The sequence below is a fragment of the Rhinoderma darwinii genome, chromosome 2 (genome assembly GCF_050947455.1).
Source record: "Rhinoderma darwinii isolate aRhiDar2 chromosome 2, aRhiDar2.hap1, whole genome shotgun sequence".
In the NCBI taxonomy this organism is placed as follows: Eukaryota; Metazoa; Chordata; class Amphibia; order Anura; family Rhinodermatidae; genus Rhinoderma; species Rhinoderma darwinii.
Window position 1 is genome coordinate 428,626,372 of NC_134688.1, and position 22,256 is coordinate 428,648,627.

The 22,256-nt window shown below is 41.3% G+C and overlaps 1 protein-coding gene across 5 annotated transcripts in view; it reads right to left on the reverse strand.

The window, feature by feature from the left end:
- The window catches only part of NCOR1 (nuclear receptor corepressor 1), a 173,041-nt gene that overhangs the window by 26,780 nt on the left and 124,005 nt on the right, over nt 1–22,256 (reverse strand). For all 5 annotated transcript variants that reach the window (XM_075854369.1, XM_075854367.1, XM_075854371.1 and 2 more), the window contains 11 exons: nt 18,194–18,395; nt 14,330–14,500; nt 10,446–10,609; nt 8,894–9,014; nt 8,410–8,511; nt 8,231–8,331; nt 7,307–7,472; nt 5,311–5,454; nt 4,681–4,764; nt 4,170–4,417; nt 3,719–4,076 (listed from right to left, as the gene is read on the reverse strand). In XM_075854369.1, coding sequence (XP_075710484.1) covers nt 3,719–4,076; nt 4,170–4,417; nt 4,681–4,764; nt 5,311–5,454; nt 7,307–7,472; nt 8,231–8,331; nt 8,410–8,511; nt 8,894–9,014; nt 10,446–10,609; nt 14,330–14,500; nt 18,194–18,395 — 1,861 coding nt within the window. The remainder of the gene's footprint in view (nt 1–3,718; nt 4,077–4,169; nt 4,418–4,680; nt 4,765–5,310; nt 5,455–7,306; nt 7,473–8,230; nt 8,332–8,409; nt 8,512–8,893; nt 9,015–10,445; nt 10,610–14,329; nt 14,501–18,193; nt 18,396–22,256) is intronic.

Consider the following 22,256-nt stretch of genomic DNA (forward strand, 5'->3'; position numbering starts at 1 on the left):
ATGTGGAGGTCCTAATGGTCATTCCAAAGAAAGGGTTTCCACCAGCACTCCTCCATTAAGACATTGAACCCTTTATTTCAAACTTCCATTAAAACATGATGCATATTGCTATGGTAACACGTGGTCTGGTATGTACTTATGCCTTTTGGACCATCTGGTTCTTTACCCCTTCAGGACTGAGCCGATTTTGGCCTTGTGGACGCAGCCAATTTTTTAAAATCGGACGTGTCACTTTATGTGGTAATAACTTGGGTATGCCTTTACCTATCCAAGCGATTCTGAGATTGTTTTCTCGTGACATATTGTACTGTATGTTAGTGGAAAAATTTGATTAATAAATTCAGTATTTGTTTGTGAAAATCACCAAACTTTAGAAAAATTCTAATTTTTGCAAATTTTCTCTAAATTTAAATGTATCTGCTTGTAAGACAGATCGTAATATCACACACAATAGTTACTAATTAACATTTCCCATATGTCTACTTTAGATTGACATAGTTTTTTGAACATCCTTTTATTTTTCTAAGACGTTACAAGGCTAAGAACTTTAGCAGCAATTTCTCATCCATTTTTTTCTGTAACACAAAATGTTTTACCAGAGAAACGCAACTCAATATTTATTGCCCAGATACTGCAGTTTTTAGAAATATCCCACATGTGGCTCTAGTGTGGTAATGGACTGAAGCGCCGGCCTCATAAGCAAAGAAGCACCTAGAGGATTTTGGGGCCTCCTTTTTATTAGAATATATTTTAGGCACCATGTCAGATTTGAAGAGGTCTTGTGGTGCCAAAACAGTGGAAATCCCCCAAAAATAAACCATTTGGCAAACTACACCCCTCAAGGAATTCATCAAGGGGTATAGAGCACTTAAATTCCGCAAGAAACCTATGGGGTTAATTTGAATTAGTCTGTAAAAATGAAAATCTAATAAAACTTAGAATTATTAATTTTTACAAGGAATAAAGAAGAAAAAGCACCTTAAGATTTGTAAAGCAATTTCTCACGATTACGGCAATACCCCATATGTGGTAATAAATGGCTGTTTGGACACACGGCAGAGCTCAGAAGGGAAGAAGCGCTATTTGGCTTTTGAAGCTCAAGTTTGCTGGATTGGTTTTCGGGTGTCATGTCACATTTGCAAAGCCCCTGAGGGACCAAAACAGTGGACATCCCCCAGAAGTGACCCTATTTGGGAAACTACAGCCCTAAAAAGAATTTGTCTAGGGGTATAGTGAGCATTTTGATCCCAAAGGGTTTTTGCAGAATTAAGTGTAATTAGGCCATCAAAACTTCTATTGTTTTTTATGGCGTTCAACGTGCGCTATAAATTACATTTAATATGTGGGTCGATGCGATTACAGCGATACCTTATGTACATAGGTTTTTTATAAAATCACGGTTTTAAAAAAATTATTTCGTTTTTGTGTCGCCATATTCTAAGAGCCACAACTTATTTTATTTTTCTATCTGGAAAGCTGTGCGAGGGCTCTTTTTTTGCAGAACAAACTGTAGTTTTTATTCATACATTTTTTGGGTAAATGCGACTTTTTGATCCCTATTTATGCAATTTTTTTGAGAGCTGAAGTGACTAAAAATAGCGACTTATGGTCCCAATGCAGGATAAATTACATTATATTTTTATAGTTCAGGCTGTTACGGATGCAGCGATACCTATTATGCATAGTTTATTTTTTTCTAATAATAAAAGGACTTTATAAGTGAGAAAAAGGGAGATTTTTAAATTTTATTATTTTGACATTTTACTTTTGTACATTTTTTTGTAACTTTTTTTTTTAGTCCAAGATCCAATTGTTGGGATGGTTGTTATAATACCCTGCAGTACTTATGTATTGCAGGGTATTATACCGGTCAGTTACAGACTGACAGAAGGCCACCTTCCGTAGATGGCAGACCGGAAGCCTTTGTTAGGCTTCCGGTTGCCATAGCACTCACACACCCCCCCTCCCCCCGCAATCGCGTAGCCGATGTTGCTATAACAACTTAAATGGGGCGGTTGCTATTGAAGGCCGCATTTAAGGGGTTAATCGGGTCGGATCACCGCTGTGAACCGACCTGATGTTTTCCCCCAGTACGAATGCGCTAGTAGCAGCCTGTACTGGGAGATGCCGGGCTGCGGGGAGCGCCTATGTGCTGTTAGGAGCACACGTAGATTAACGGGCTGCAGGCACAAGGACCAGTGCTGCAATCCGTTAATCTACGTGGGGCGGTCGGGAAGGGGTTAATCATAGCATGATACAAACACACACACATGGCTATGTGTTATTATTGCTGGAAATGTGCTCTGCAGTTCTAATCTTTATCCTAGTACAGCCTACACAATGACATTCATTTCCGAAAATGGAGCTTAGTTTGTCACTCTAAGGGCCTGTTCACATCAGCGTTGGCTTTCCGTTCGGTGAACCGCGCAACGGAAAGTCAAACTGAAATCACAACTTCTGTTTCAGTCACCATTGATATCAATGGTAACGGAAACATTGCTAATGGTTTCCATTCGTCAACATTCCGGCAGGTTTCCGTTTTAATGACTGTATCAATAGCGCAGTCGACTTCGCTATTAATTCCGTTGGAAAAACGGAAAACTGCCGGAATGGTGACGAGCGCAAACCATTAGCAATGGAAGGTTTGGGCGGAATCGCCCGTAGATCGGGCAGGACGCTTCTTTTTCCAACTAGCAGAAAAAAATCAGCTTGCTGAAAACAGAAGTGTCCAGCTCCCATTGAAATCAATGGAAGGAGGAATCTGCTGCAAAAATTTGCGCTGTGTGAGAATACCCTTATAAAGGATTGCCAAATTTCAATAAAATATTTTTTTTTCAGCTCAATGAAATCAGAGTTATATGTAGCTGAGAACAGCAGGTTACTAGAAATTTTATGGTTATTTTTCCTGTCTTTGTCAATCATTTTGGAAAAGAAGCGATTTTTGGGTAGGATCAAGCAGTCTCATTAAGAGACCCAATGCCGGCAATATGAGAAGTAAAGACGGGAGAAGCAATCCTTGTGAATTTTTGGGAGGTCATGGAACAAAGGCATAATTGGGTAAATAACTTGAAAAAATTCCTTTTGCCTTTAATGTTTACACCCCCAACACAACACCCTCCTCCAGCCAAGGACTTTGAAAAGCCCCTGATTGGGTCCCCAGGTAACCTGTGGGTTGTATTTCCATTATCGAATATTTTGTAAACCTGTTCACAATACAAGGCCTTGTCGAGGATGTCAACATACCCCCTCCTTATTTGCAGCCCGAATGATAAGATCCTGACTATTCTTCAGCTCCTTAATGGCCCTACATTGGACCGACATAAGATTTCTGCATGATATATAAGATCTGCTATTGGTTGCAGAATTGTTGGTTGAGGAATTCGCTTCATGTAGCTTCAAGTTCCTCTCCATTGCATGTTGGTACTCGTGATTGACTTGGGTAATATTTTGTATTAGACATTATGCATTTAACTCTGCTAATTTTAGGAAAACCTTCAAATGTCTGGCGAGTACACGGATATTGACTTTTCGGCTCCCAATATTCAGACCTACACCAAGTGGCTGCATATACTGTGCATGAATAGAAACAATCTCTAGCTTAATGGAACAGATCTGTGAACCCTATAACACTTTATCTCAATTTACACTCGTTAATACTATAATCATTCATGTAATAAAATATTAATGACAGTGACACTATGTTCTGACCATCTCCCACCTTCTGATGACCGTGCCATGGGTGAACTTCTGGACATGGGACTTGGATAATTCACTGGTGTCCTCCTAGCATTGGCATCCTCATAAATCCCAGGGCTCAACTGAGACTTTGAGGCTTCATGTAGAGTTGACCGGAGAACGGATGTACCAGAGTTGACTACAGATGTGTGACGTGGCCGGATTGAATCGGAGGTTTTTGGGTCTTCATATTTTGCTCTGTCTACCACTTTTAAATTTTCTGGCATCATTTCCATCTGTGGTACCCCACGTGGCAGCTTACTGGGACCCATAATCAAGGACTTGACATTGTGTTTAATAGCGGACTGACCAGATACGCCTTCGTGCTTTATAGGTGTGCCCTGTTAGAATCAGACCGTTAATAAAAACGAATAAAAAAAAGGTAGAAACACAAAAGTAAACACATAAAAGCACAAACTATGTATGAAACGTACCTGGGATATTGAACCTTCTATTACGGTCCTAGAAATCTCTGGGGTTTTGCGATTCTCTAGACCAATAAGGTCCTGTCTAGGGATTTCATGAATGGAGCGTCCCATTTCTTTGATTGTAGTAATGCTATCATAAGGTTTGCCTTTAGTGATGGCTCCTTCAAATGACCTTATTGGCGGGCTTTCACGTTTTATCTGCTTGGCGTACTTCAACCCTTCTTCAAAGTTCTCAGACGCGGCCCTTGGGGTACCTAGTTGCCAGTTAAAGGAAATTTAGTTGCTACAATATCATCTCAAACTGTAGGCTATCAATGTATAACAGGATCAAACAAAAATGAAAAACCTTTAATCTGGCAAAGGCAGGGCCTCAAAGCGGTCTAGCAACCAATTAACCAAAGATTATTAAGTGCAGAAAAATTACTTTGAAACAAACGTAAAGCCCAAGAAAATTTGTGCGCCCAAAAATGTAATATTCTTCTATCGCTTGTTATAATATTTATTTTCTGACAATTACCTTGCATGATGGAGCCTGACATAACTGGCCTTTCCTTAAGATCTGAATGCGAGCTGCCCTTAGGAAGAGTCCGACATATTAATCCTAAAAAAAAACAACAAAAAAAAACACCATTAGGGCCAGTTCACAAACAGTTTTTTGACGCGGAATCACGTCGGAAAACGTGCCCAAAAAATGCCTCCCATTGATTTCAATTGGAAGCGGAGGAGTTTTTTTTCCTACGAACGGAAAAACCGTCTCACGGGAAAAAGAAGCGACATGCCCTATCTTCGGGCGTTTACGTCTCTGACCTCCCATTGACATCAATGAGAGGCAGAGAAAGCGTATTTTGCAGCGTTTTTTTGCCCACAGCACAAATTGCCCGTGGGCGAAAAAAGCGGCAAACTGTGTGCTGGCAGATCAAAATCTGCCTCAAAATTCAGTGTGAACATACCCTTAGATGTTTGTTACATGCCATTTTATGTTGTACATTCCATAGACCGATATTGATGGAAGGTTCCTTTTAAAGGTCCATTTGTCAAGTCAAATACTTTATAATTGAGTTTAAATACTTATTGGGTTTGCATTTCTAATGTCAGAAACATTAAATATAGCTGGTTTTGTCCGCATTCATTACATAGTGATAATTACCTTCCATTGGTGCGGATACAGAAGATTCTCTCACGGACAGGTTCTGCTTTATATTTCCTTCCATACCATCATAGGTTCTCTTCAATGTCACCTCTGGAATACTTCTGGGACTACGAGTACCATCTCGTAGATTTTTAATGGCAGCTAAAATGAAGTTGCAAGTCACAAGCATTATTCTGGTCATGTAAACGATGCAGGCTAAAAACATCTACGAGTCTGGTAGAATACCTCAATATAACCAGAAGACATGCAAAGGACTTCTATACATTTTAGTAGATTAATCTTTATCAAGACCAAAGTTTATTCTCCGCTCTCATTAGCAGACAATTTTGAGACTAGCCAATGCCTTCAAAACACATGTTTGGTCCCCAAAAACAATGAATATTTGACCTCTGGTTAGAAATGACTCTTCAAAATGTAACCATAAATCCCTTCAGGACGAAGCCATTTATTGATAGCCAGAACTCTTATTTTTCCGTCAATAGAGAGGAGTGAGGGCTTATTATTTGCGTGAGGAGTTGTAGTTTCTATTGGTATCATATAAAGTACCATATAATGTACTGGGAAACTGAAAAAAAGTTATTTGCAGGCTGAAATTAGAAAAAACAGATTCCTCCATTGTTTTTTGGGTTTCGTTAATATAGCTTTCACCGTGCGGTAAAAACAGCAACTTAACTTTATTCTGTGGCTCAATACGATTACGGTGATACCAAATTTATAGTTTTTTTTTTATATTTTACTATTTTTAAAGAAAAAAAAAAACAAAAAACTGTTTAAAAAAAAAATCTATTCGATTTGCGTCGCCACATTCTGAGAGCCATAACTTTATTTTTTTCATTGATTGAGCGGTGTGAGGGCTTATTTTTTGCGGGATGCGCTGTAGTTTTTATCGGTATGAATTTTTGTTACATATCATTTTTTGATCACTTTTTATAAAAAAAAACTTGGGAGCCAAGTTGACCAAAAAACAATGATTTTGGTGTTTTAATGGTTTTATTTTTACGGTGTTCATCGTGCGCTTTAAAGAATGCTATACTTTAATAGTTCAGACTTCTACGGACGCAGCGATACCAATTTTGTTAACTTTTTTTATTTTTTACTGCCATGACAACCATAGTCACCCCCCATCTCATTGGAACGCGCTCCATACATTCCTCAGCGCACTATGAAGTACCAGTCATGTCGTTTTGCGGGAAGGGGTTAAGAGCCCCATGAGGTTGACATTCGAGTAGTTTGGATAGAAAGGAAGTTCGATCCAGCGCTTTGGTAGAGGTAAAACGGAAGGAATTTCCAAGTTTAATGAAGTTCCATTAAAAGGTCCATTGGAGTATGGTCCCGGTGTGTGGGTAATGGGAGGAAAGATCCTGTAAAGCCTACGCGTTTCGGACGATAGCGACGTCCTTAGACTTGGCAAGTCTAAGGACGTCGCTATCGTCCGAAACGCGTAGGCTTTACAGGATCTTTCCTCCCATTACCCACACACCGGGACCATACTCCAATGGACCTTTTAATGGAACTTCATTAAACTTGGAAATTCCTTCCGTTTTACCTCTACCAAAGCGCTGGATCGAACTTCCTTTCTATCCCTGCTTCTGCTACGTGTGCCGACACGAAAAGGATCCAGGCGCTGGCAGCGACACTCATACTGTGTCAGGTGAGCTGGAGGATCCCTCCCTTTGTTTTCTACTTATTCGAGTAGTTTATTAGAAACCCTGTCAGCACTGATTGAACTGTCACAATATGTAGGGTCATAACCCCAGTTGTCAGTTTGTTCAGAAATTTCTAGGAGGAATAACAGAGGAACGGAACACAGAGTTGTGAGAAAAGATGCTCCAGGGTTTTCTTGATGGGGAATACGAGTATTGACGAAGACGGACATGTTAGTAGATCCTCTTTAATAAGAAAAATAAAGATTATCTTTGATTGAAAAAAAAAACCCACCAAAAACCAAACTTGAATTATTTAATTTATGGAAAATCAATCACAATTTACTTACAATCATAGGATACGATGTGTCCGCTCTTTCCCTCATAAATGACATGGCCTTTAGTCTCTTCTCTACATTTCTCTGGACTGTTGATATCCTCTGTGGCCAGTCGTGTGATTGTGGTCTTCAGCAGGACATCGGCAGCGATCCCAGATTGTGACAGTGCCGGAGTACCCTGTAACCGCAGCAATGGAGATGCATTAACACGTGGTATACGCCAACTACACAGAAATCGCTTCTTTCAAATAATAAGTTGACAAAACATAAATCAAACCACACTTCATATTTTCCACATCTGTGAAGGTTAAACACGACATACATTGGCAGCACTTTTCAGAATATGTTGAGAAACTGCTTAATTACTTATAATAATCTTTCTAAAAAAGAAAAAAAAAAAAAAGAAAAGAAATCAGACATTACAAAGTGGAAAGTATTTGACAATTCAAACAAGGAGTGCGAGCCCGGCACCCAAGAGCTTACAATCTAAGAGAAAATAGGAGTGGTAAAAGTGCCTGATTTGTTCTATGGTTCCGATATTTTTTTGTAAAAAATTGGGTAAGACACCGCTGTATGAGAGTCGATAGAACAAAGAAATAACCCCACAACCGGATTCTGGTCCCGATGAACTATACAATCTGTCTTGGTTTGGTTACTATCTAACTCCGAATTAACTACCTCTCTACTTGATTATTTTGTTGATAAAGCAATGCCTCTCCTTACTGAACGATCAGCATTGTTGTTGATAGTCATTGCTAGGTTTTCAAATCCGATCAATTAAAAGTTTAAGTTTTAATGTACTAGATCATTTAGAAAGGTGATATTAAAGGGTGATGATCGTATATACAGCAGAAAACCCAAATCATTGTTGTTGAAATTTAAAAAAATGTTGCAAAAAGTTGAGAAACATCTAGACTGGTGAGGACTGATCGGTACCTGAGTAATAGACCCCCGTAAAGAAGGCATTGCTTCCATGGGAACCTTGGTGGCTGGAGTGCCTCGAGTGATGCTCCCTTCCTGAAGTGCGGTCATAGTGCCTGTAATGACGACAGTAATAAGGTGAACACTGTACAATTCTCACATCTATTCATGTCAGACAACTGTACTTGGCGCACCTCTGACAACACCTTCATGCTGAGCCCTGACAAGGAGCCCTTCCGGCTGGGAGCTCTGGCCACGGGGTGAGAATTCTTCTTGTTTGATGTAGGTAACAGAACCTAGCACAAATATACACAAGAAAGGTGAGTTGTACAAACATATATCCTTCTATAGATCAACGGTCATCTTAAAACACTATCAGGGGTGAGCCAAGTATTATATGGCAATTCCAAACTAGAGTCTGAAATTGGGAGATCACAAAACGCTCAAGTCACTTACATGCAGTGATGTGGTCAGAATTAATCACAATACACAAATAGAGAGTGTAAATCTACACAGAAATGACAAAGTGCCTTTTATGCTCATTTACAAATGGGCCAATTGACAAAGATATAAGAGGTCATTTTATTTACACCAGGTATTTTTGGAACAATAAGAACGCAAGGAGGTTCTATGCATTAAATCACATTGTAAAAACACGATTTCACGTAATAAACCTACCAGATTTTGCAGAGTCCTGTTGCCTTGGTAGGCCAAGGGAAATGGAGCCCACGGAAGGTTTAAGGGGATCTTGGATATAGGGCTGCTGACAGAGAGATGTTAAATATGTCCCAGGAGTTCCCTAAGATATCAAGAATAAAAGGTTGTCACTTAATGCCCTAGACGATGCAAGCTCTGCCCATAAACTACAATGAAACAATGTAATGTTAACACGATTAGTCCTTAGGATGGGTCATCAATATCAGATTGGTGGGGGTCTGGCTTTCGATACCGCAAATCAACTGACTCAAGAGGCCACGCCGACGAGCTACGCAGCTCTTCAGTTTTTACCAGACACTGCGCCGTGGACATCTGTAGTGGCTGTGCCTGGGGTTGCAGCTCAGTCTGATTCACTTGAATGGGACCAAAACTGCAATCCTAGGCATCTACCTACAAACATTTGTGAAATATATACCGTTAAAATTAGTGTCCCGTAATCCCACTTTTATGCTTTACTGGGATTAGGTTTCTAGTATGAAGACCAGCCCTGTATTTCCTCTATGCAATGGGGACAGTTATTTAAAATAATTTCTTCAAGGGTTATTCCTATCTTATAACGGGATGGCATTATCATTCTCGTATTTTTCTAACTTTACGTTTTTGTTTGAATTCATCCTTAAAGAGAACCTTTCACCTCCCCATACATGTGCAGCTGAGTGCAGCATGTAATGGGGAGGGCTGCACAAACCCTGGGGCACTTTACAGTTTTTTTCTACCTCCCTCCGTTATTTAGATATCGGTGCCGTTCTATTTGGTGCCCGATATTTAAATAACCCCCTGAACAGTCAACGGGGCGTGTACTGTCAAGGGGGCGTGTTACTACGGCTGTAACACTGTCCAATCAGATATGGACAGTGCCACAGCAAGAGCGAGGAAAGAGAGTGCACGCTCTCTCTCTTCAGCTCTTGCGAGAGATCAGTCTTTTCACCCAAACTGGCAAGTGGGTGTCTCGGCTACTGCTCCCCAGTTCTTACACTGTCCGTAGCATTGACACGCCCCCTTGACAGTTCGGGTGAAAAGACGGATCTTTAAAGCTGAAGAGAGAGAGCGTGCACGTTCTTTGCTCGCTCTTGCTGTGGCACCGTCCATATCTGATTGGGTAGTGTCACAGCCATAGTAACACGCCCCCTTGCCAGTTCACGCCCCGTTGACTGTTCAGGGGGTTATTTAAATATCGGGCGCCAAATAGAACGGCACCGATAACTAAATAACGGAGGGAGATAGAAAATAAATGTAAAGTGCCCCAGAATTTGTGCAGCCCTCCCAATTACATGCTGCACATGTATGGGGAGGTGAAAGATTCTCTTTAAATACATCTTTACATTACTGCAGGTAAAGTTTCAAAATAGCCTCTGTTCCCCACAATGTCACAAGTGTAATTTAATTTATTTTGATATTGATGAAAAAAAAAAAAAAAGGTCAGACACGTTATCTGGCAAAAACTGAAACAACCAAAGACAAAGAGCTCAATAACGTAAAAGGAAAAACAATGTTAATTCTGGATTCAACTGACCTGTGATATGGAGCCCCCCATTATGAAAGAAGGTTTGTCAGAAGAGGTCATTGACGTTTTGGAGGAGGGGATCAGTGGGGGAGGTGGACGGGTTGGACGTGTCACAGGAAGTCTTGTGCCTTCAGCTAAAGAAGTTATAACCTGATGAGGAGCCGGTTGCAAAACTGGAAAAAAAAAACAACCATTATTAAAAGAAGAGCATAACCTAACTGAATACAACATATATTGGCTTAAAACCCACAAAGTAGTCTTTGGTCCAAACTGCAGTTGATCTTGCAATGGAGAAGGGAGGACTTCTCTTACTATTCTTGTGGGCAGCTCAGATCAATCTAATCTCATAAGGATTTAATATAATTCGCACCACCTGTATGGAGGTTTTGACAAACTTAACTTCAGGCGCACAAAAGAGGGTAACCCCAAAACCCTTCGCTTCTTTTTCCCGCAATTTTTTTTCTGCTCGCGAGAAAAAACACCTCCACCCCCATTGTAATTAATGGGAGGCAATTTCGGCCGTTTTTTGCTACGGTTTCCGGGGAAAAAAAACTCAGTGTTAACAGGGCTTAATGCCCATACACATTAGATAAGTCATCCTAACCTGTCAATTTTAGTGGGATCTGCAGAATATCAAATGTGTATAAGTGCTTAGATCTCCCCAGACAGATGACGTGGGAGGGGGGGCCCGATCATGTGGGATTTCAACATGGTTGATCCTTTGTTGCTGAAGGCGATAAGCCAAAGCAGCAACTTATTCAACTCTCCTCACTAAAAAAAACACGCACGCTTGGCCGAGTATGCATATTTATGCTGGAGTCGGCAGAAATATCTGTTGGCGAACAACTATGAACTAGTACAGCCAGCTTAAAGAGGCTCTGTCACCAGATTTTGCAACCCCTATCTGCTATTGCAGCAGATAGGCGCTGCAATGTAGATTACAGTAACAGTTTTATTTTTAAAAAACTAGCATTTTTGGCCAAGTTATGACCATTTTTGTATTTATGCAAATGAGGCTTGCAAAAGTCCAAGTGGGTGTGTTTAAAAGTAAAAGTCCAAGTGGGTGTGTATTATGTGCGTACATCGGGGCGTTTTTACTACTTTTACTAGCTGGGCGCTCTGAAGAGAAGTATCATCCACTTCTCTTCACAACGCCCAGCTTCTGGCAGTGCAGACACAGCCGTGTTCTCCAGAGATCACGCTGTGTCGTCACTCACAGGTCCTGCATCGTGTTGGACGAGCGAGGACACATCGGCACCAGAGGCTTCAGTTGATTCTGCAGCAGCATCAGCGTTTGCAGGTAAGTCGATGTAGCTACTTACCTGCAAACGCTGATGCTGCTGCAGAATCAACTGTAGCCTCTGGTGCCGATGTGGCCGACACGATGCAGGACCTGGGGCAGGAAGTGAGTGACGTCACAGCGTGATCTCTCGAGAACACGCTGTGTGTCTGCACTGCCAGAAGCTGGGTGTTCTGAAGAGAAGTGGATGATACTTCTCGTCAGAACGCCCAGCTAGTAAAAGTAGTAAAAACGCCCCGATGTACGCACATAATACACGCCCACTTGGACTTTTGCAAGCCTCATTTGCATAAATACAAAAATGGTCATAACTTGGCCAAAAATGCTCGTAAAACGTTACTGTAATCTACATTGCAGCGCCGATCTGCTGCAATAGCAGATAGGGGTTGCAAAATCTGGTGACAGAGCCTCTTTAAAATATGAAGAAATACAGAAGGATTTCTTCCATTTTTCGTTATGTTTACTTGCTATAACATAACAATACAGATGACTGTTGGTTGATAGTCACTTGTGCTACCTCCCTCCCACCAGCAGAGGTTTATGTTGCACAGCCTTAACTATTAATATCAAGAGACTAAAGCTGGCCATACACACTAGATATAGGTCGCCCAAACCCGTAGATTTATGCCGACCAACTAATGTGTATGGTGGCGTCCTGACTCGAACCAGATGGCAGATGTCGGGAGAGATGGCTCGGGCATGTTAAATTACAACATACCCAATCCTTTTGGGGAGTCTGGCAGCGGCTTTCTCCCTTCTCCTTATTGAAAACATATGTATGGGGAAGTCAGGAGGAATAGTTGTTGGACCAACAAATAAATATAGTATGGCCAGCTTTTGCCACAAAGATTTGCCTCGCAGCTTGTCTCCAGGCACAAAAAAGGTTAAAGAGGCTCTGTCACCACATTATAAGTGCCCTATCTCCTACATAAGGAGATGGGCGCTATAATGTAGGTGACAGCAGTGCTTTTTATTTAGAAAAACGATCTATTTTAAACCACTTTATTAGCGATTTTTAGCTTTATGCTAATGAGTTTCTTAATGCCCAAGTGGGCGTGTTTTTACTTTCGACCAAGTGGGCGTTGTACAGAGGAGTGTATGACGCTGACCAATCTGTCCAGTCAGTCATGCACTCCTCTCCATTCATTTACACAGCAGCATCGCGTTCTTACTAGAACACGATGTGCAGCCACATACACAGACATTAATGTTAATCAAGTGTCCGGATAATGAACATACATGACCTCCAGTCTGGACGTCAGGTGTATTCAGAATCCTGACACTTCTGAATCTTTTCTGTGAGATTCCAGCAGCCACGCGTAATCTCGCGAGATTACGATGTAAACGAGATTTAGTTTCCCTTGCTGGAAATCTCACAGAAAAGATTCAGAAGTGTCAGGATTCTGAGTACATATGACGTCCAGGCTGGAGGTCATGTATATTCATTATCAGGACACTTGATTAACGCTAATGTCTGTGTATGTGGCTGCACATCGTGTTCTAGTAAGAACGCGATGCTGCTGTGTAAATGAATGGAGAGAAGTGCATGACGCTGATTGGTCACTGATTGGTCAGCGTCATACACTCCTCTGTACAACGCGCACTTGCTCTAAAGTAAAAACACGCCCACTTGGGCATTAAGAAACTCATTAGCATAAAGCTAAAAATCGCTAATAAAGTGGTTTAAAATAGATAGTTTTTCTAAATAAAAAGCATCACTGTCACCTACATTATAGCGCCCATCTCCTTATATAGGAGATAGGGCACTTATAATGTGGTGACAGAGTCTCTAAGTAAAATCTGCTGTAGGAGAACAGTTAAGAGGCTCTTATATAGGGCAGCATAACAGGCCTCAGTAAGTAGCACACAGGTATATATAGAACATGGAAACTCCCATCAGCAGTGCTAACCAATGAACCTCCATGGTTTTCAGAAAAAAAACATGAAGGGTATACCCTAGACAGAAACATGTAATATACATTCTGTCCACCTTTGAATGCCTATTTTATCAAGTTAGGTGAAGTTCACACTAGCGTTAGTATATGTTTACCTCTCTGTCAAAGGAAGAGAGGATCTAAAGATTAAACGGAAAGCAACGGTTCCGTTAGAATTACCATTGATTTCTTTTGTCTCCATTCGCTAGGTCTCCGTTTGCAGAACTTTTGTTTCTGTTCAAACAAACAAAAACTTTGCGAACGGAGACAAAAGGAAGGCAACCGAAACAAAAGAATTACCATTGAAATCAATGGTAATTCTAACGGAACCGTTGCTTTCTGTTTAATCTTCCCATCCGCTTTTCCTTTGACGTAAGAGGTAAAACGTATACTAAGGCTAGTGTGATCTTACATAGGAGCTGTATAAATCTAAATGCCGTAAACTTCCCCTAGTGGCAGAAATCTTGTCCCCCTATAGATTATAAAATCAGCACAGATTTTTGGACCCAAAAGCAAGGCAGTGTTTATATTACATATAAAACATAGAATATAAAGAAAACAGAGAAGAAACAGTAACCGACACGGCTCTTCAGACAGACGCACTGCACAAAACAAGAGAATGAAAAAAACGAAAATAAAATCTGTACATTCAGCAGTACCTGGAGGGACACAGTAGCGGACAGGATTCAAGTCGGCTTGAGGTGAGGCTTTGCCGATTTCTCTTGGAGACATCCTATATGGTGAAATGGACCGTGCAGCGTTTTGCATTTGAGCTTCATGCTCTAGGGCTCGCTTGACTTCTGCAGCATAAGGCATATACACAGATTTTCCTGCCAAATAAAGAGTTACCTTGTGAGAGATATTGACAAACTGCACTGTTCAAAGATAAAAAGACAATTACACCATTTGATCCCAAAAACGGTTTTTTTTTTTTGGCATCTACTTTCATTTCCATCAACGTATTAATGAATATTGCTTGAGATATGCCACATTAGCTGAAGGCAAGAACATCCAAACCCAGCAACTCCGACTGACAGGAGAACGCTTTCCAAAGATGATTAAAAAAAAAGCCATAAACAGTTGGTGATTTCAGAAAGAGCTCCGTGTGGTGTAAAAAGCAATAAAGGAAGCAATTATTATTGTTTTCCAGCAAGGAAAGGTTTTTCTTCCAGGGTTAGAAAAAAAAAAAAAAGGGTCTGCTCCCTTTCCCCAGAAACAGCACCACTCTTATTCATGGACTGTGTCAGGTATTGCAGCTCATCTCCATTTAAATAGAACACAGCTGCAATTCCAGACACAGCATAGACAAGAGGAGTAGTGTTATTCCTGGAAAAAGAGCAGAGACTTTTTTTCTAATCCTGGACAAACCCCTTTAAGAAAACGGTCGGAAACTATTTGACTTTATATGCATTCTAGCGCCATTTTTCTGGGTTATAAGCCACTCCCCTTGTTGTTACAGCTGTATCTTCCATTTGCCAGTGGCCCCCGTCCATATGGCCAAGGATGGAGGAGCAGGGGACTAGGCACGTCACTCTGCATTCTTTATTGTAACAGTGCGACCTTGAAACTAGCGCAGGCACAGTGTGTTACAATGGAGGATGCAGAGTGATGTGTCTAGTCCTATGCTCCTCCATGGGCATAAGGAAAATACAGCTGGAGCAACAAGGGGTGTGGCTTATGACCCCGGGAAAACGGTGCTGAACTGCATATAAGGTCAAATAGCAAGTTTACGCAAACAACATTTAGAACTCAATGCTAACAGCTTTCATGAAGTGGCCAACCCTTTAAGGATGGGGGTCATCATTTCAAAATTAGACTATTGTCCAAAATGAGACAACTTTTATTATTTATTGGGCAAGCTGATCTGCAAGAAGAAGCACTACTCACATGTTACTAGGGCTGGCCTTACACGTAATTGGTCACTAACTTTCCAACAAACTATGCGTAAACCAAAAGTATAAGCGATTATAAAAAATAAAAATAAAAAACAAACAAGAACGAATAGATCTTTAGATCTTTGAAGAAAAAGGTCTTTCACCACTAAGGCTCCTTTCCTTCCTTCCTCCTCCTAACTGCTCACTCACTCTGAATTTACTGTTCAATACATGAAGACTATCATGTAACAGCTGCCCATAGAATTCTATAGAGTGGGGAGGGGGGAGCAATGGGAAAGTAAGAGAAGCAGAGGGAGACTGACAGATGCTGCAGCAGCTTCCTAGCAAGTATTACTGCCTCACAGCAGCGCTGGATTCTCAGCTACGCTGCTCATTACTGCTGTATATATAAGACAGAGATAGGAGAGCAGGATTCTCCTGTTCTATGTGTGATGTGTATAGAAGACACGATAGCCGCTAGGCTCCATTCACTAGCTCAGAAAAAACTGAGAATTAGACAAAATCGAGTCTGCAGAGGGGAAAACCACAAAAAAATGCAAAATACAAGTCATAACGGGCAGAAATGGGGTTATTCCTTATGTTTACACATGACAGCATATTCTAAAAACGTACCTAAAAGGTTAGGCACAACCTGGCGATCAATTGTTTTTCAGATTGTTCGTATGAACGATCTGACTGTCAAAATGTAGACTAAAGTGGCAGATCAGGTACAAAGTTAAATAAAAAGTCCAAGGCAATGAAATGCACTTGCGCAAAGTAGCGAATGATCGTCAATAATTGGCCAATCATACCATACGTCTAGTTTCAGTTGAAAAATCCAACATCACAAATCTTTTTTGACAGGCAGTAGTCTGCCATTGAAAATGGTAGATTGTGTTAGGTTTTTGACCAATGGTCGCTTAAAGAGTCAAAATGGGCCATTGTGTCCGACTTTCATCTTCGGCCTGTAGCGTTTGGAACAAGTGACATCTTTTCAGTGGACAGCCCCCCCCCCCCCCCACTATTCTATTTTCAAGCACCTCTAATTTCGGTTTACGTTAACCTAAATACATTTCAGTTCAGTTGGAGCTTGCCATAGAATTGCAAATCTTTCATTGCCTCTTTGCATATATTTGTGGAAAAACACAAACCAAATTCAAACCTACCACAACTGAACTGCGGTGTTAAAATACTAAAGAGTGTATATGTCCTGAAGGTTAGAACTCTCGTGTAAGAAACACATCCGCCAATGTACCATTAAAAATTACTGTCATTTTCAGACAATTAGCCACTTTTTTTTTTGCTATACAATGTGTAGCAGTATGCTGGTGTGTCCAATAGTCCAAATTCATGCAGCTACCGATGTTTAGAAGCGTGAGAATCTGAGCTCCGTGCGAGTCAAAGATCCTGGCAGTGCAGTTGTATGCAAGCAGAACGTACTGTGCTGTGTGTACAGAATGGCCGTTGTGTCTGATCACTGAATAGTCGGATTTCACACACAAACTGACTTTCAGGGAGCAGATCTCCCACATTTGCACACCGAACACAGTAAATCTGGGCATTTTCTGCTCGTCATGTCCCTTTTTGCCACCTCCTTCCCCCAATGCTATGAACAGGAATAATTCTCTAGCAATGATGCGGACAGAGAGCAGATTCATCCCTATAAACTCCTCCACACCTCAGCGATCTGGTAAGTTCAGGGGGGGTATTTATTGCAAGCTGGTCTCTGACAACGACAACCACTATGTCTGGCAGTGTGATGAAGCTATTCTGCCTTTCATAAATGAATGTGCCTGTACCAGATCATCTCCATAATACCCAAAGAATATGTACAGTAAGAACCAAAATAAATCCTATTGTTCTGCTTTGAGCATCCAAAAAATACAGTATTTACTTACGTAAACAATAAGAGGTCTGAAAGATCAGGATCTTCGCCTAAGACTATGACAAACATGCTATGTTCACATCTGCATTTGGGATTACTGTTGCTCTGCCTCTGTCATAGGAGCAAAGCAACGAAAATACCGGACACACTGATTCCGTTGCACCACGGACACGACCGATGGAACTTATTGACTTTAATGGGTTCCATTGGGTTTCCCTGGTTTTACCGGAAACCATAGTGTAGCATGCTGAGCTATTGTTCCCAGTAATTTCGGCCTGATCTGCGATGGAGGCTCCTAAGGAAGCCTCCAACCCAGATGTGAACGAGGCCTTAATTGGCAGTAAGCCTTTAGTGTTTGTGCCAAGGTAAATATTTTGGGATTTAGGAAGTATCATTTAATACAGAACACCTGAGTCGCTGCCAATACTTCAAGAGCCTGGCAAAGATCCAGCTGCAGAGTTATCCATATCCACATAATGTAAAGAACACTTCCCAATGAGAAACAATTCCCATGGATACTCCCATCATTCCTTCTGCTTAATGTATAATCCCACATAACGGAGAACTCAGGTAACCTCACGTCTGAGGAACGTACGGTGCGTTATTAATAGGACATGTAGGCGGCTTTTCTTATTGAAAAACGAGTAATATCCCAATACATTGTGTAATGACATCACTAAACAGATGCTGAGAACAGCTGCAAACAGGAGAAACATCATTTTTGAGCTTTTGCTTATCAAAGTCACTTTAAAACCAGAAATTACCTTCCCATTCAATATTTGGACTCTTGCACAAGTTAGCTGGACTGGCTGATCTTCTATTCTCCATGCTGAGCTGTTCATGTCTCTGCCTTTGCTCCTCTAGCAAGTTGTTTTCATGCAATGACTGAAGATGTCGCTGGTACAGAGAAAAACTGTTTGTAGAGACTGGTGCCCCAGTAGATAAATTGGCTGGGATGCAGGAAACCTAAATACAAAAATAAATAAAGGGTTAAAAAAACAGAAGAGGTGAAAAGGTCTGCAAACCAATAGCCTCAGTACACCGCCAAGAACAAATTTTAGCTTTAAAGGTTTCTCTCCTTTAACATTAGACGCAGCCTCTGAACATGGATAATAATCAGGCAGGTACACACAATTTTTTAGTGACGGAACAGTAGCAGATAGGGCCGGGGTAGTACAGCCAAAACTTGGTGGCCAGAGATAATTATTGTATGTTTGGGATAACGTACATTCTGCGACACAGGAACGTATTAAAGGGATTAAGTGGGGACCAAAAATTAGTACACTCGCTAATATACAATCCGCTCCTGTCGCGCTGATTGAGATTTTCATAGATTTTCATAGATTTTTATAGCGCTACCTGGGTACTGGAAGTCTAGTGGCACAGTAGTCTTTGATGACGATACAAATCTTCATCATGTGACCGGCCCCGCTGTACAAAATTTACAAGCAAAAATCTATGAAAATCTCCAGAATCAGTGTGACACAGGACCAAAATGTATATTAGGGAGTAGGGTTGTCGCGTTACCAGAATTTGGACTTCGATACCGATACTTCGTGTAGTATTGCATTACTCGATAACAAAACGATACTTTGCCAATACAAAAAAAAAAAAAAAGAAGTTTTTCCATATTCTGATGTGAGGCACGGGGCGTGATGAATTATGAACCTCCATGTGCCTCAGTCATAATGGACAATATTGGGATGTGTGAGGTGCATGATGGGGTTAATTACTATTACTGTGAGGCACATGGAGGTTCATAATTCATAACACCTCGGGCCTCACATTAATAAGTGAAAGCAGTTTATTTTAGAACAGCGTAAACATCATAAATGACGCTATAAAAATGATTGTTATTACGGTCGTGACGATACCAAATGTGTATATATATTTAGACTTTTTTTAATGGTTTATTGTAAAATGTGTATTTTTTAATTTAACTTTATTTTTTTAATGTACTGGCATATCTATAAGCTAGTAGATTAGCCAGTGTACGGATAGTACACAGGCAGTTGTTAGGACATACCTGAGTATGCTCTAACAGGAAATATGGTGATACAGCCCTGGGGTCCTTAATTGGACCCTGGGATGTCTGCCCATATATGGTATGTCCCCTGATTGAGTCACAGGGAATCCCTGTGACGCGATTCAAAAGGTCACCGCCTTTCTCATTATCTCCTTGAATGCTGCGGTCAGCTTTGATCGCACCATTCAGGGGAATAGCGGCGAAGATGAGAGGTTTCTCTGATCTCCGCCAGTGGGGAGTGGCTGTGTAATAGTCATTGCCCCGCTTCTGACAGTAAGTGCGCGCGCGTTCAGCATGAGGTGATGCGGCCAGAGCTGCACTAATGAGCGGCGGCGCAGACACTGAAGACAGAACATAGGGGTGTTTTGCAGTGCGCCCGCTATGTTCTGTCTTCAGTGCCGGCAATCATTACAGCGCTGGTCGCATCGCATCACACTGACCGCGCACACTTGTCAGGACTTAGGAACGGGGCAATGGCTGCATTACACAGCCGCAGCCCCGCTCTCATACATTCATGTGTTACTATACTGAACTTTGCTGCAGCTATATAAATGTGGTGCAAGCCACAAAAGTTTTTACAAACTTGAGCTTTTCGCTTATGACGCATAAAAAAAACTACCACATGTCACAGGGAAATAAATAAATCTGCTTCACTATGTGATAACAATAACCCTGTAAGCGAATGTTTTCTATATCTCAAGATGTACTAAAAAAAAAAAGGAAAAAAAAAGGAAAAAAAAAAAAAGAAAATGTCTGATCATATACTGGTGCATTTGCCGAAGATTTTCTATGAGGTTTCCACACTGAAAATCTGCCATGAATTACAGCCTGATTTGAGTGGGGCTTTTAATACCCCATTTACACGTAGTGGGAAAAATCATCGCAAATGTCAGACTTTTAAATCTGCAGCATCCCTATTATCTTGCGGATATGCAGCAGATTTTAATCACAGATTTTTACATTTTTTCATTGTAAAATCAGTGAAATCCATGGCAAATTCGCAGTAAAACTTGACACGTGGGGTCTTTGTGGTAAAATCTGCAGGGGTAATTAATAGTGCTAAGAGAGAAGGTATGCCTGTCAACAGTAGCATTAACACTTGCAGTCCGTGGAGAAGCTCTTCAACGGCTGGTACAATGCATCGTATATGGTGGGAATACCAAATTATTGCTCCCTTGTGGCAGGACATATCCACACCCTATAACGCATTGTGCCGAGCATAGTTGCTAAAATAGCATTATTGTCAATGTTCCCAAGCCCTAGATCGAAAATGAAAAAAAGACCTGGTTCGATACTTTGCCATCAGAGAAAAATCATCCCTAGGTTATGGAAATCAAACAAATTGCCCACAAGTGTGACATGGGTTGAGGCTTTAAACTTGTAATGTGAATGAAGGAGCTTAGATCCTCAGATAATATCTGCATTTCAGTCCACATGGCTACTATGGCCTCAATTTAGGGGATCCCCTACAACACTTATTATAGTTACTTTTGTTGAGGTGTGCTTACATGTATATTACCATCTGATGTATATTAGATATGGCAATTATACAGATCGCACATTACATTATCATGAGTGATACATTGACCTTTTTAGATATTGTTTTGGTTGGTGTAAGGATTAAGATGTATACTTCTTGGTATAAAATTCCTTCCTGTGTCTTATCCGTTATTGGTGCATATAGATAATACCCTTTGCTACCCCCCTATTTTCATGGTTCCTTAATTTGGTAGTGTTTACGACATTATATATATATATATATATTATATATACAGCTCGTTGCTCGGCGCTCGTTTGCTCCTTTCACGAGTAGCTAGCATGGGGACGAGGGTTCGTTACTCCGACCGCTCGTCCCCATGCATTATCGTCACGTCGGCAGCACGTCTCCCCGTTTACACTAAACCAATCAGCAGATGAACGAGTTTGCTCGTTCATCTGCTTGATCGCTACCCTGTTTACGTAGGGCAATTATCGGCAACGAGCGTTCTGTGAACACTCGTTTGCCCGTTAATTGGCCAGTGTAAAAGGGTCTTAAGTGTTCTCTGCCACTTTGGAAGGTTCTGGCTGGGCGCTAATAAAAGCCAGGCCCCTCGAGATACCCACACACAGTAAGGCCGGATTTACACGAGCGTGTGCCTTTTGCGCGCGCAAAAAACACGGCGTTTTGCGCGCGCAAAAGGCACATAGCTGCGTGTGTCATCACCATATGACGCGTGGCAGCGTGATTTTCGCGCAGCCGCCATCATTAAGACACTCTGCATGTTTGTAAACAGAAATGCACGTGGTGCTTTTCTGTTTTCGTTCATACTTTTTACTGCTGTTGCGCGAATCAAGCGCGTCACACGGAAGTGGCTCCGTGTGCTGCGCGTGATTTTCACGCACCCATTGACTTCAATGGGTGCGTGATGCTCGAACAACGCACAAATATAGGACATGTCGTGCGTTTCACGCAGCGGACACACGCTGCGTGAAAATCACTGACAGTCTGCACGGCCCCATAGACTAACATAGGTCCGTGCGAGGCGCGTGAAAATCACGCGCGTTGCACGGACGTATTACACGTTCGTCTAAATAAGCCCTAAATATTATAACCTACGGGTATTCCCATAGGGCATTGACTCCATGTATTAAAACAGAAGTTGTCATTACATTATACATTGCAGCTTTCGATTGTTAATTTGCTAAAGGGATTTGCAGTAGGAATCATTGCTATGCCGACATGTTACCAGATACAGCATTGTCTATCAGGCGCATTCAGCTTTCTACGCTGCATAGCAGGCCGCAATGATAAGAGTAATACC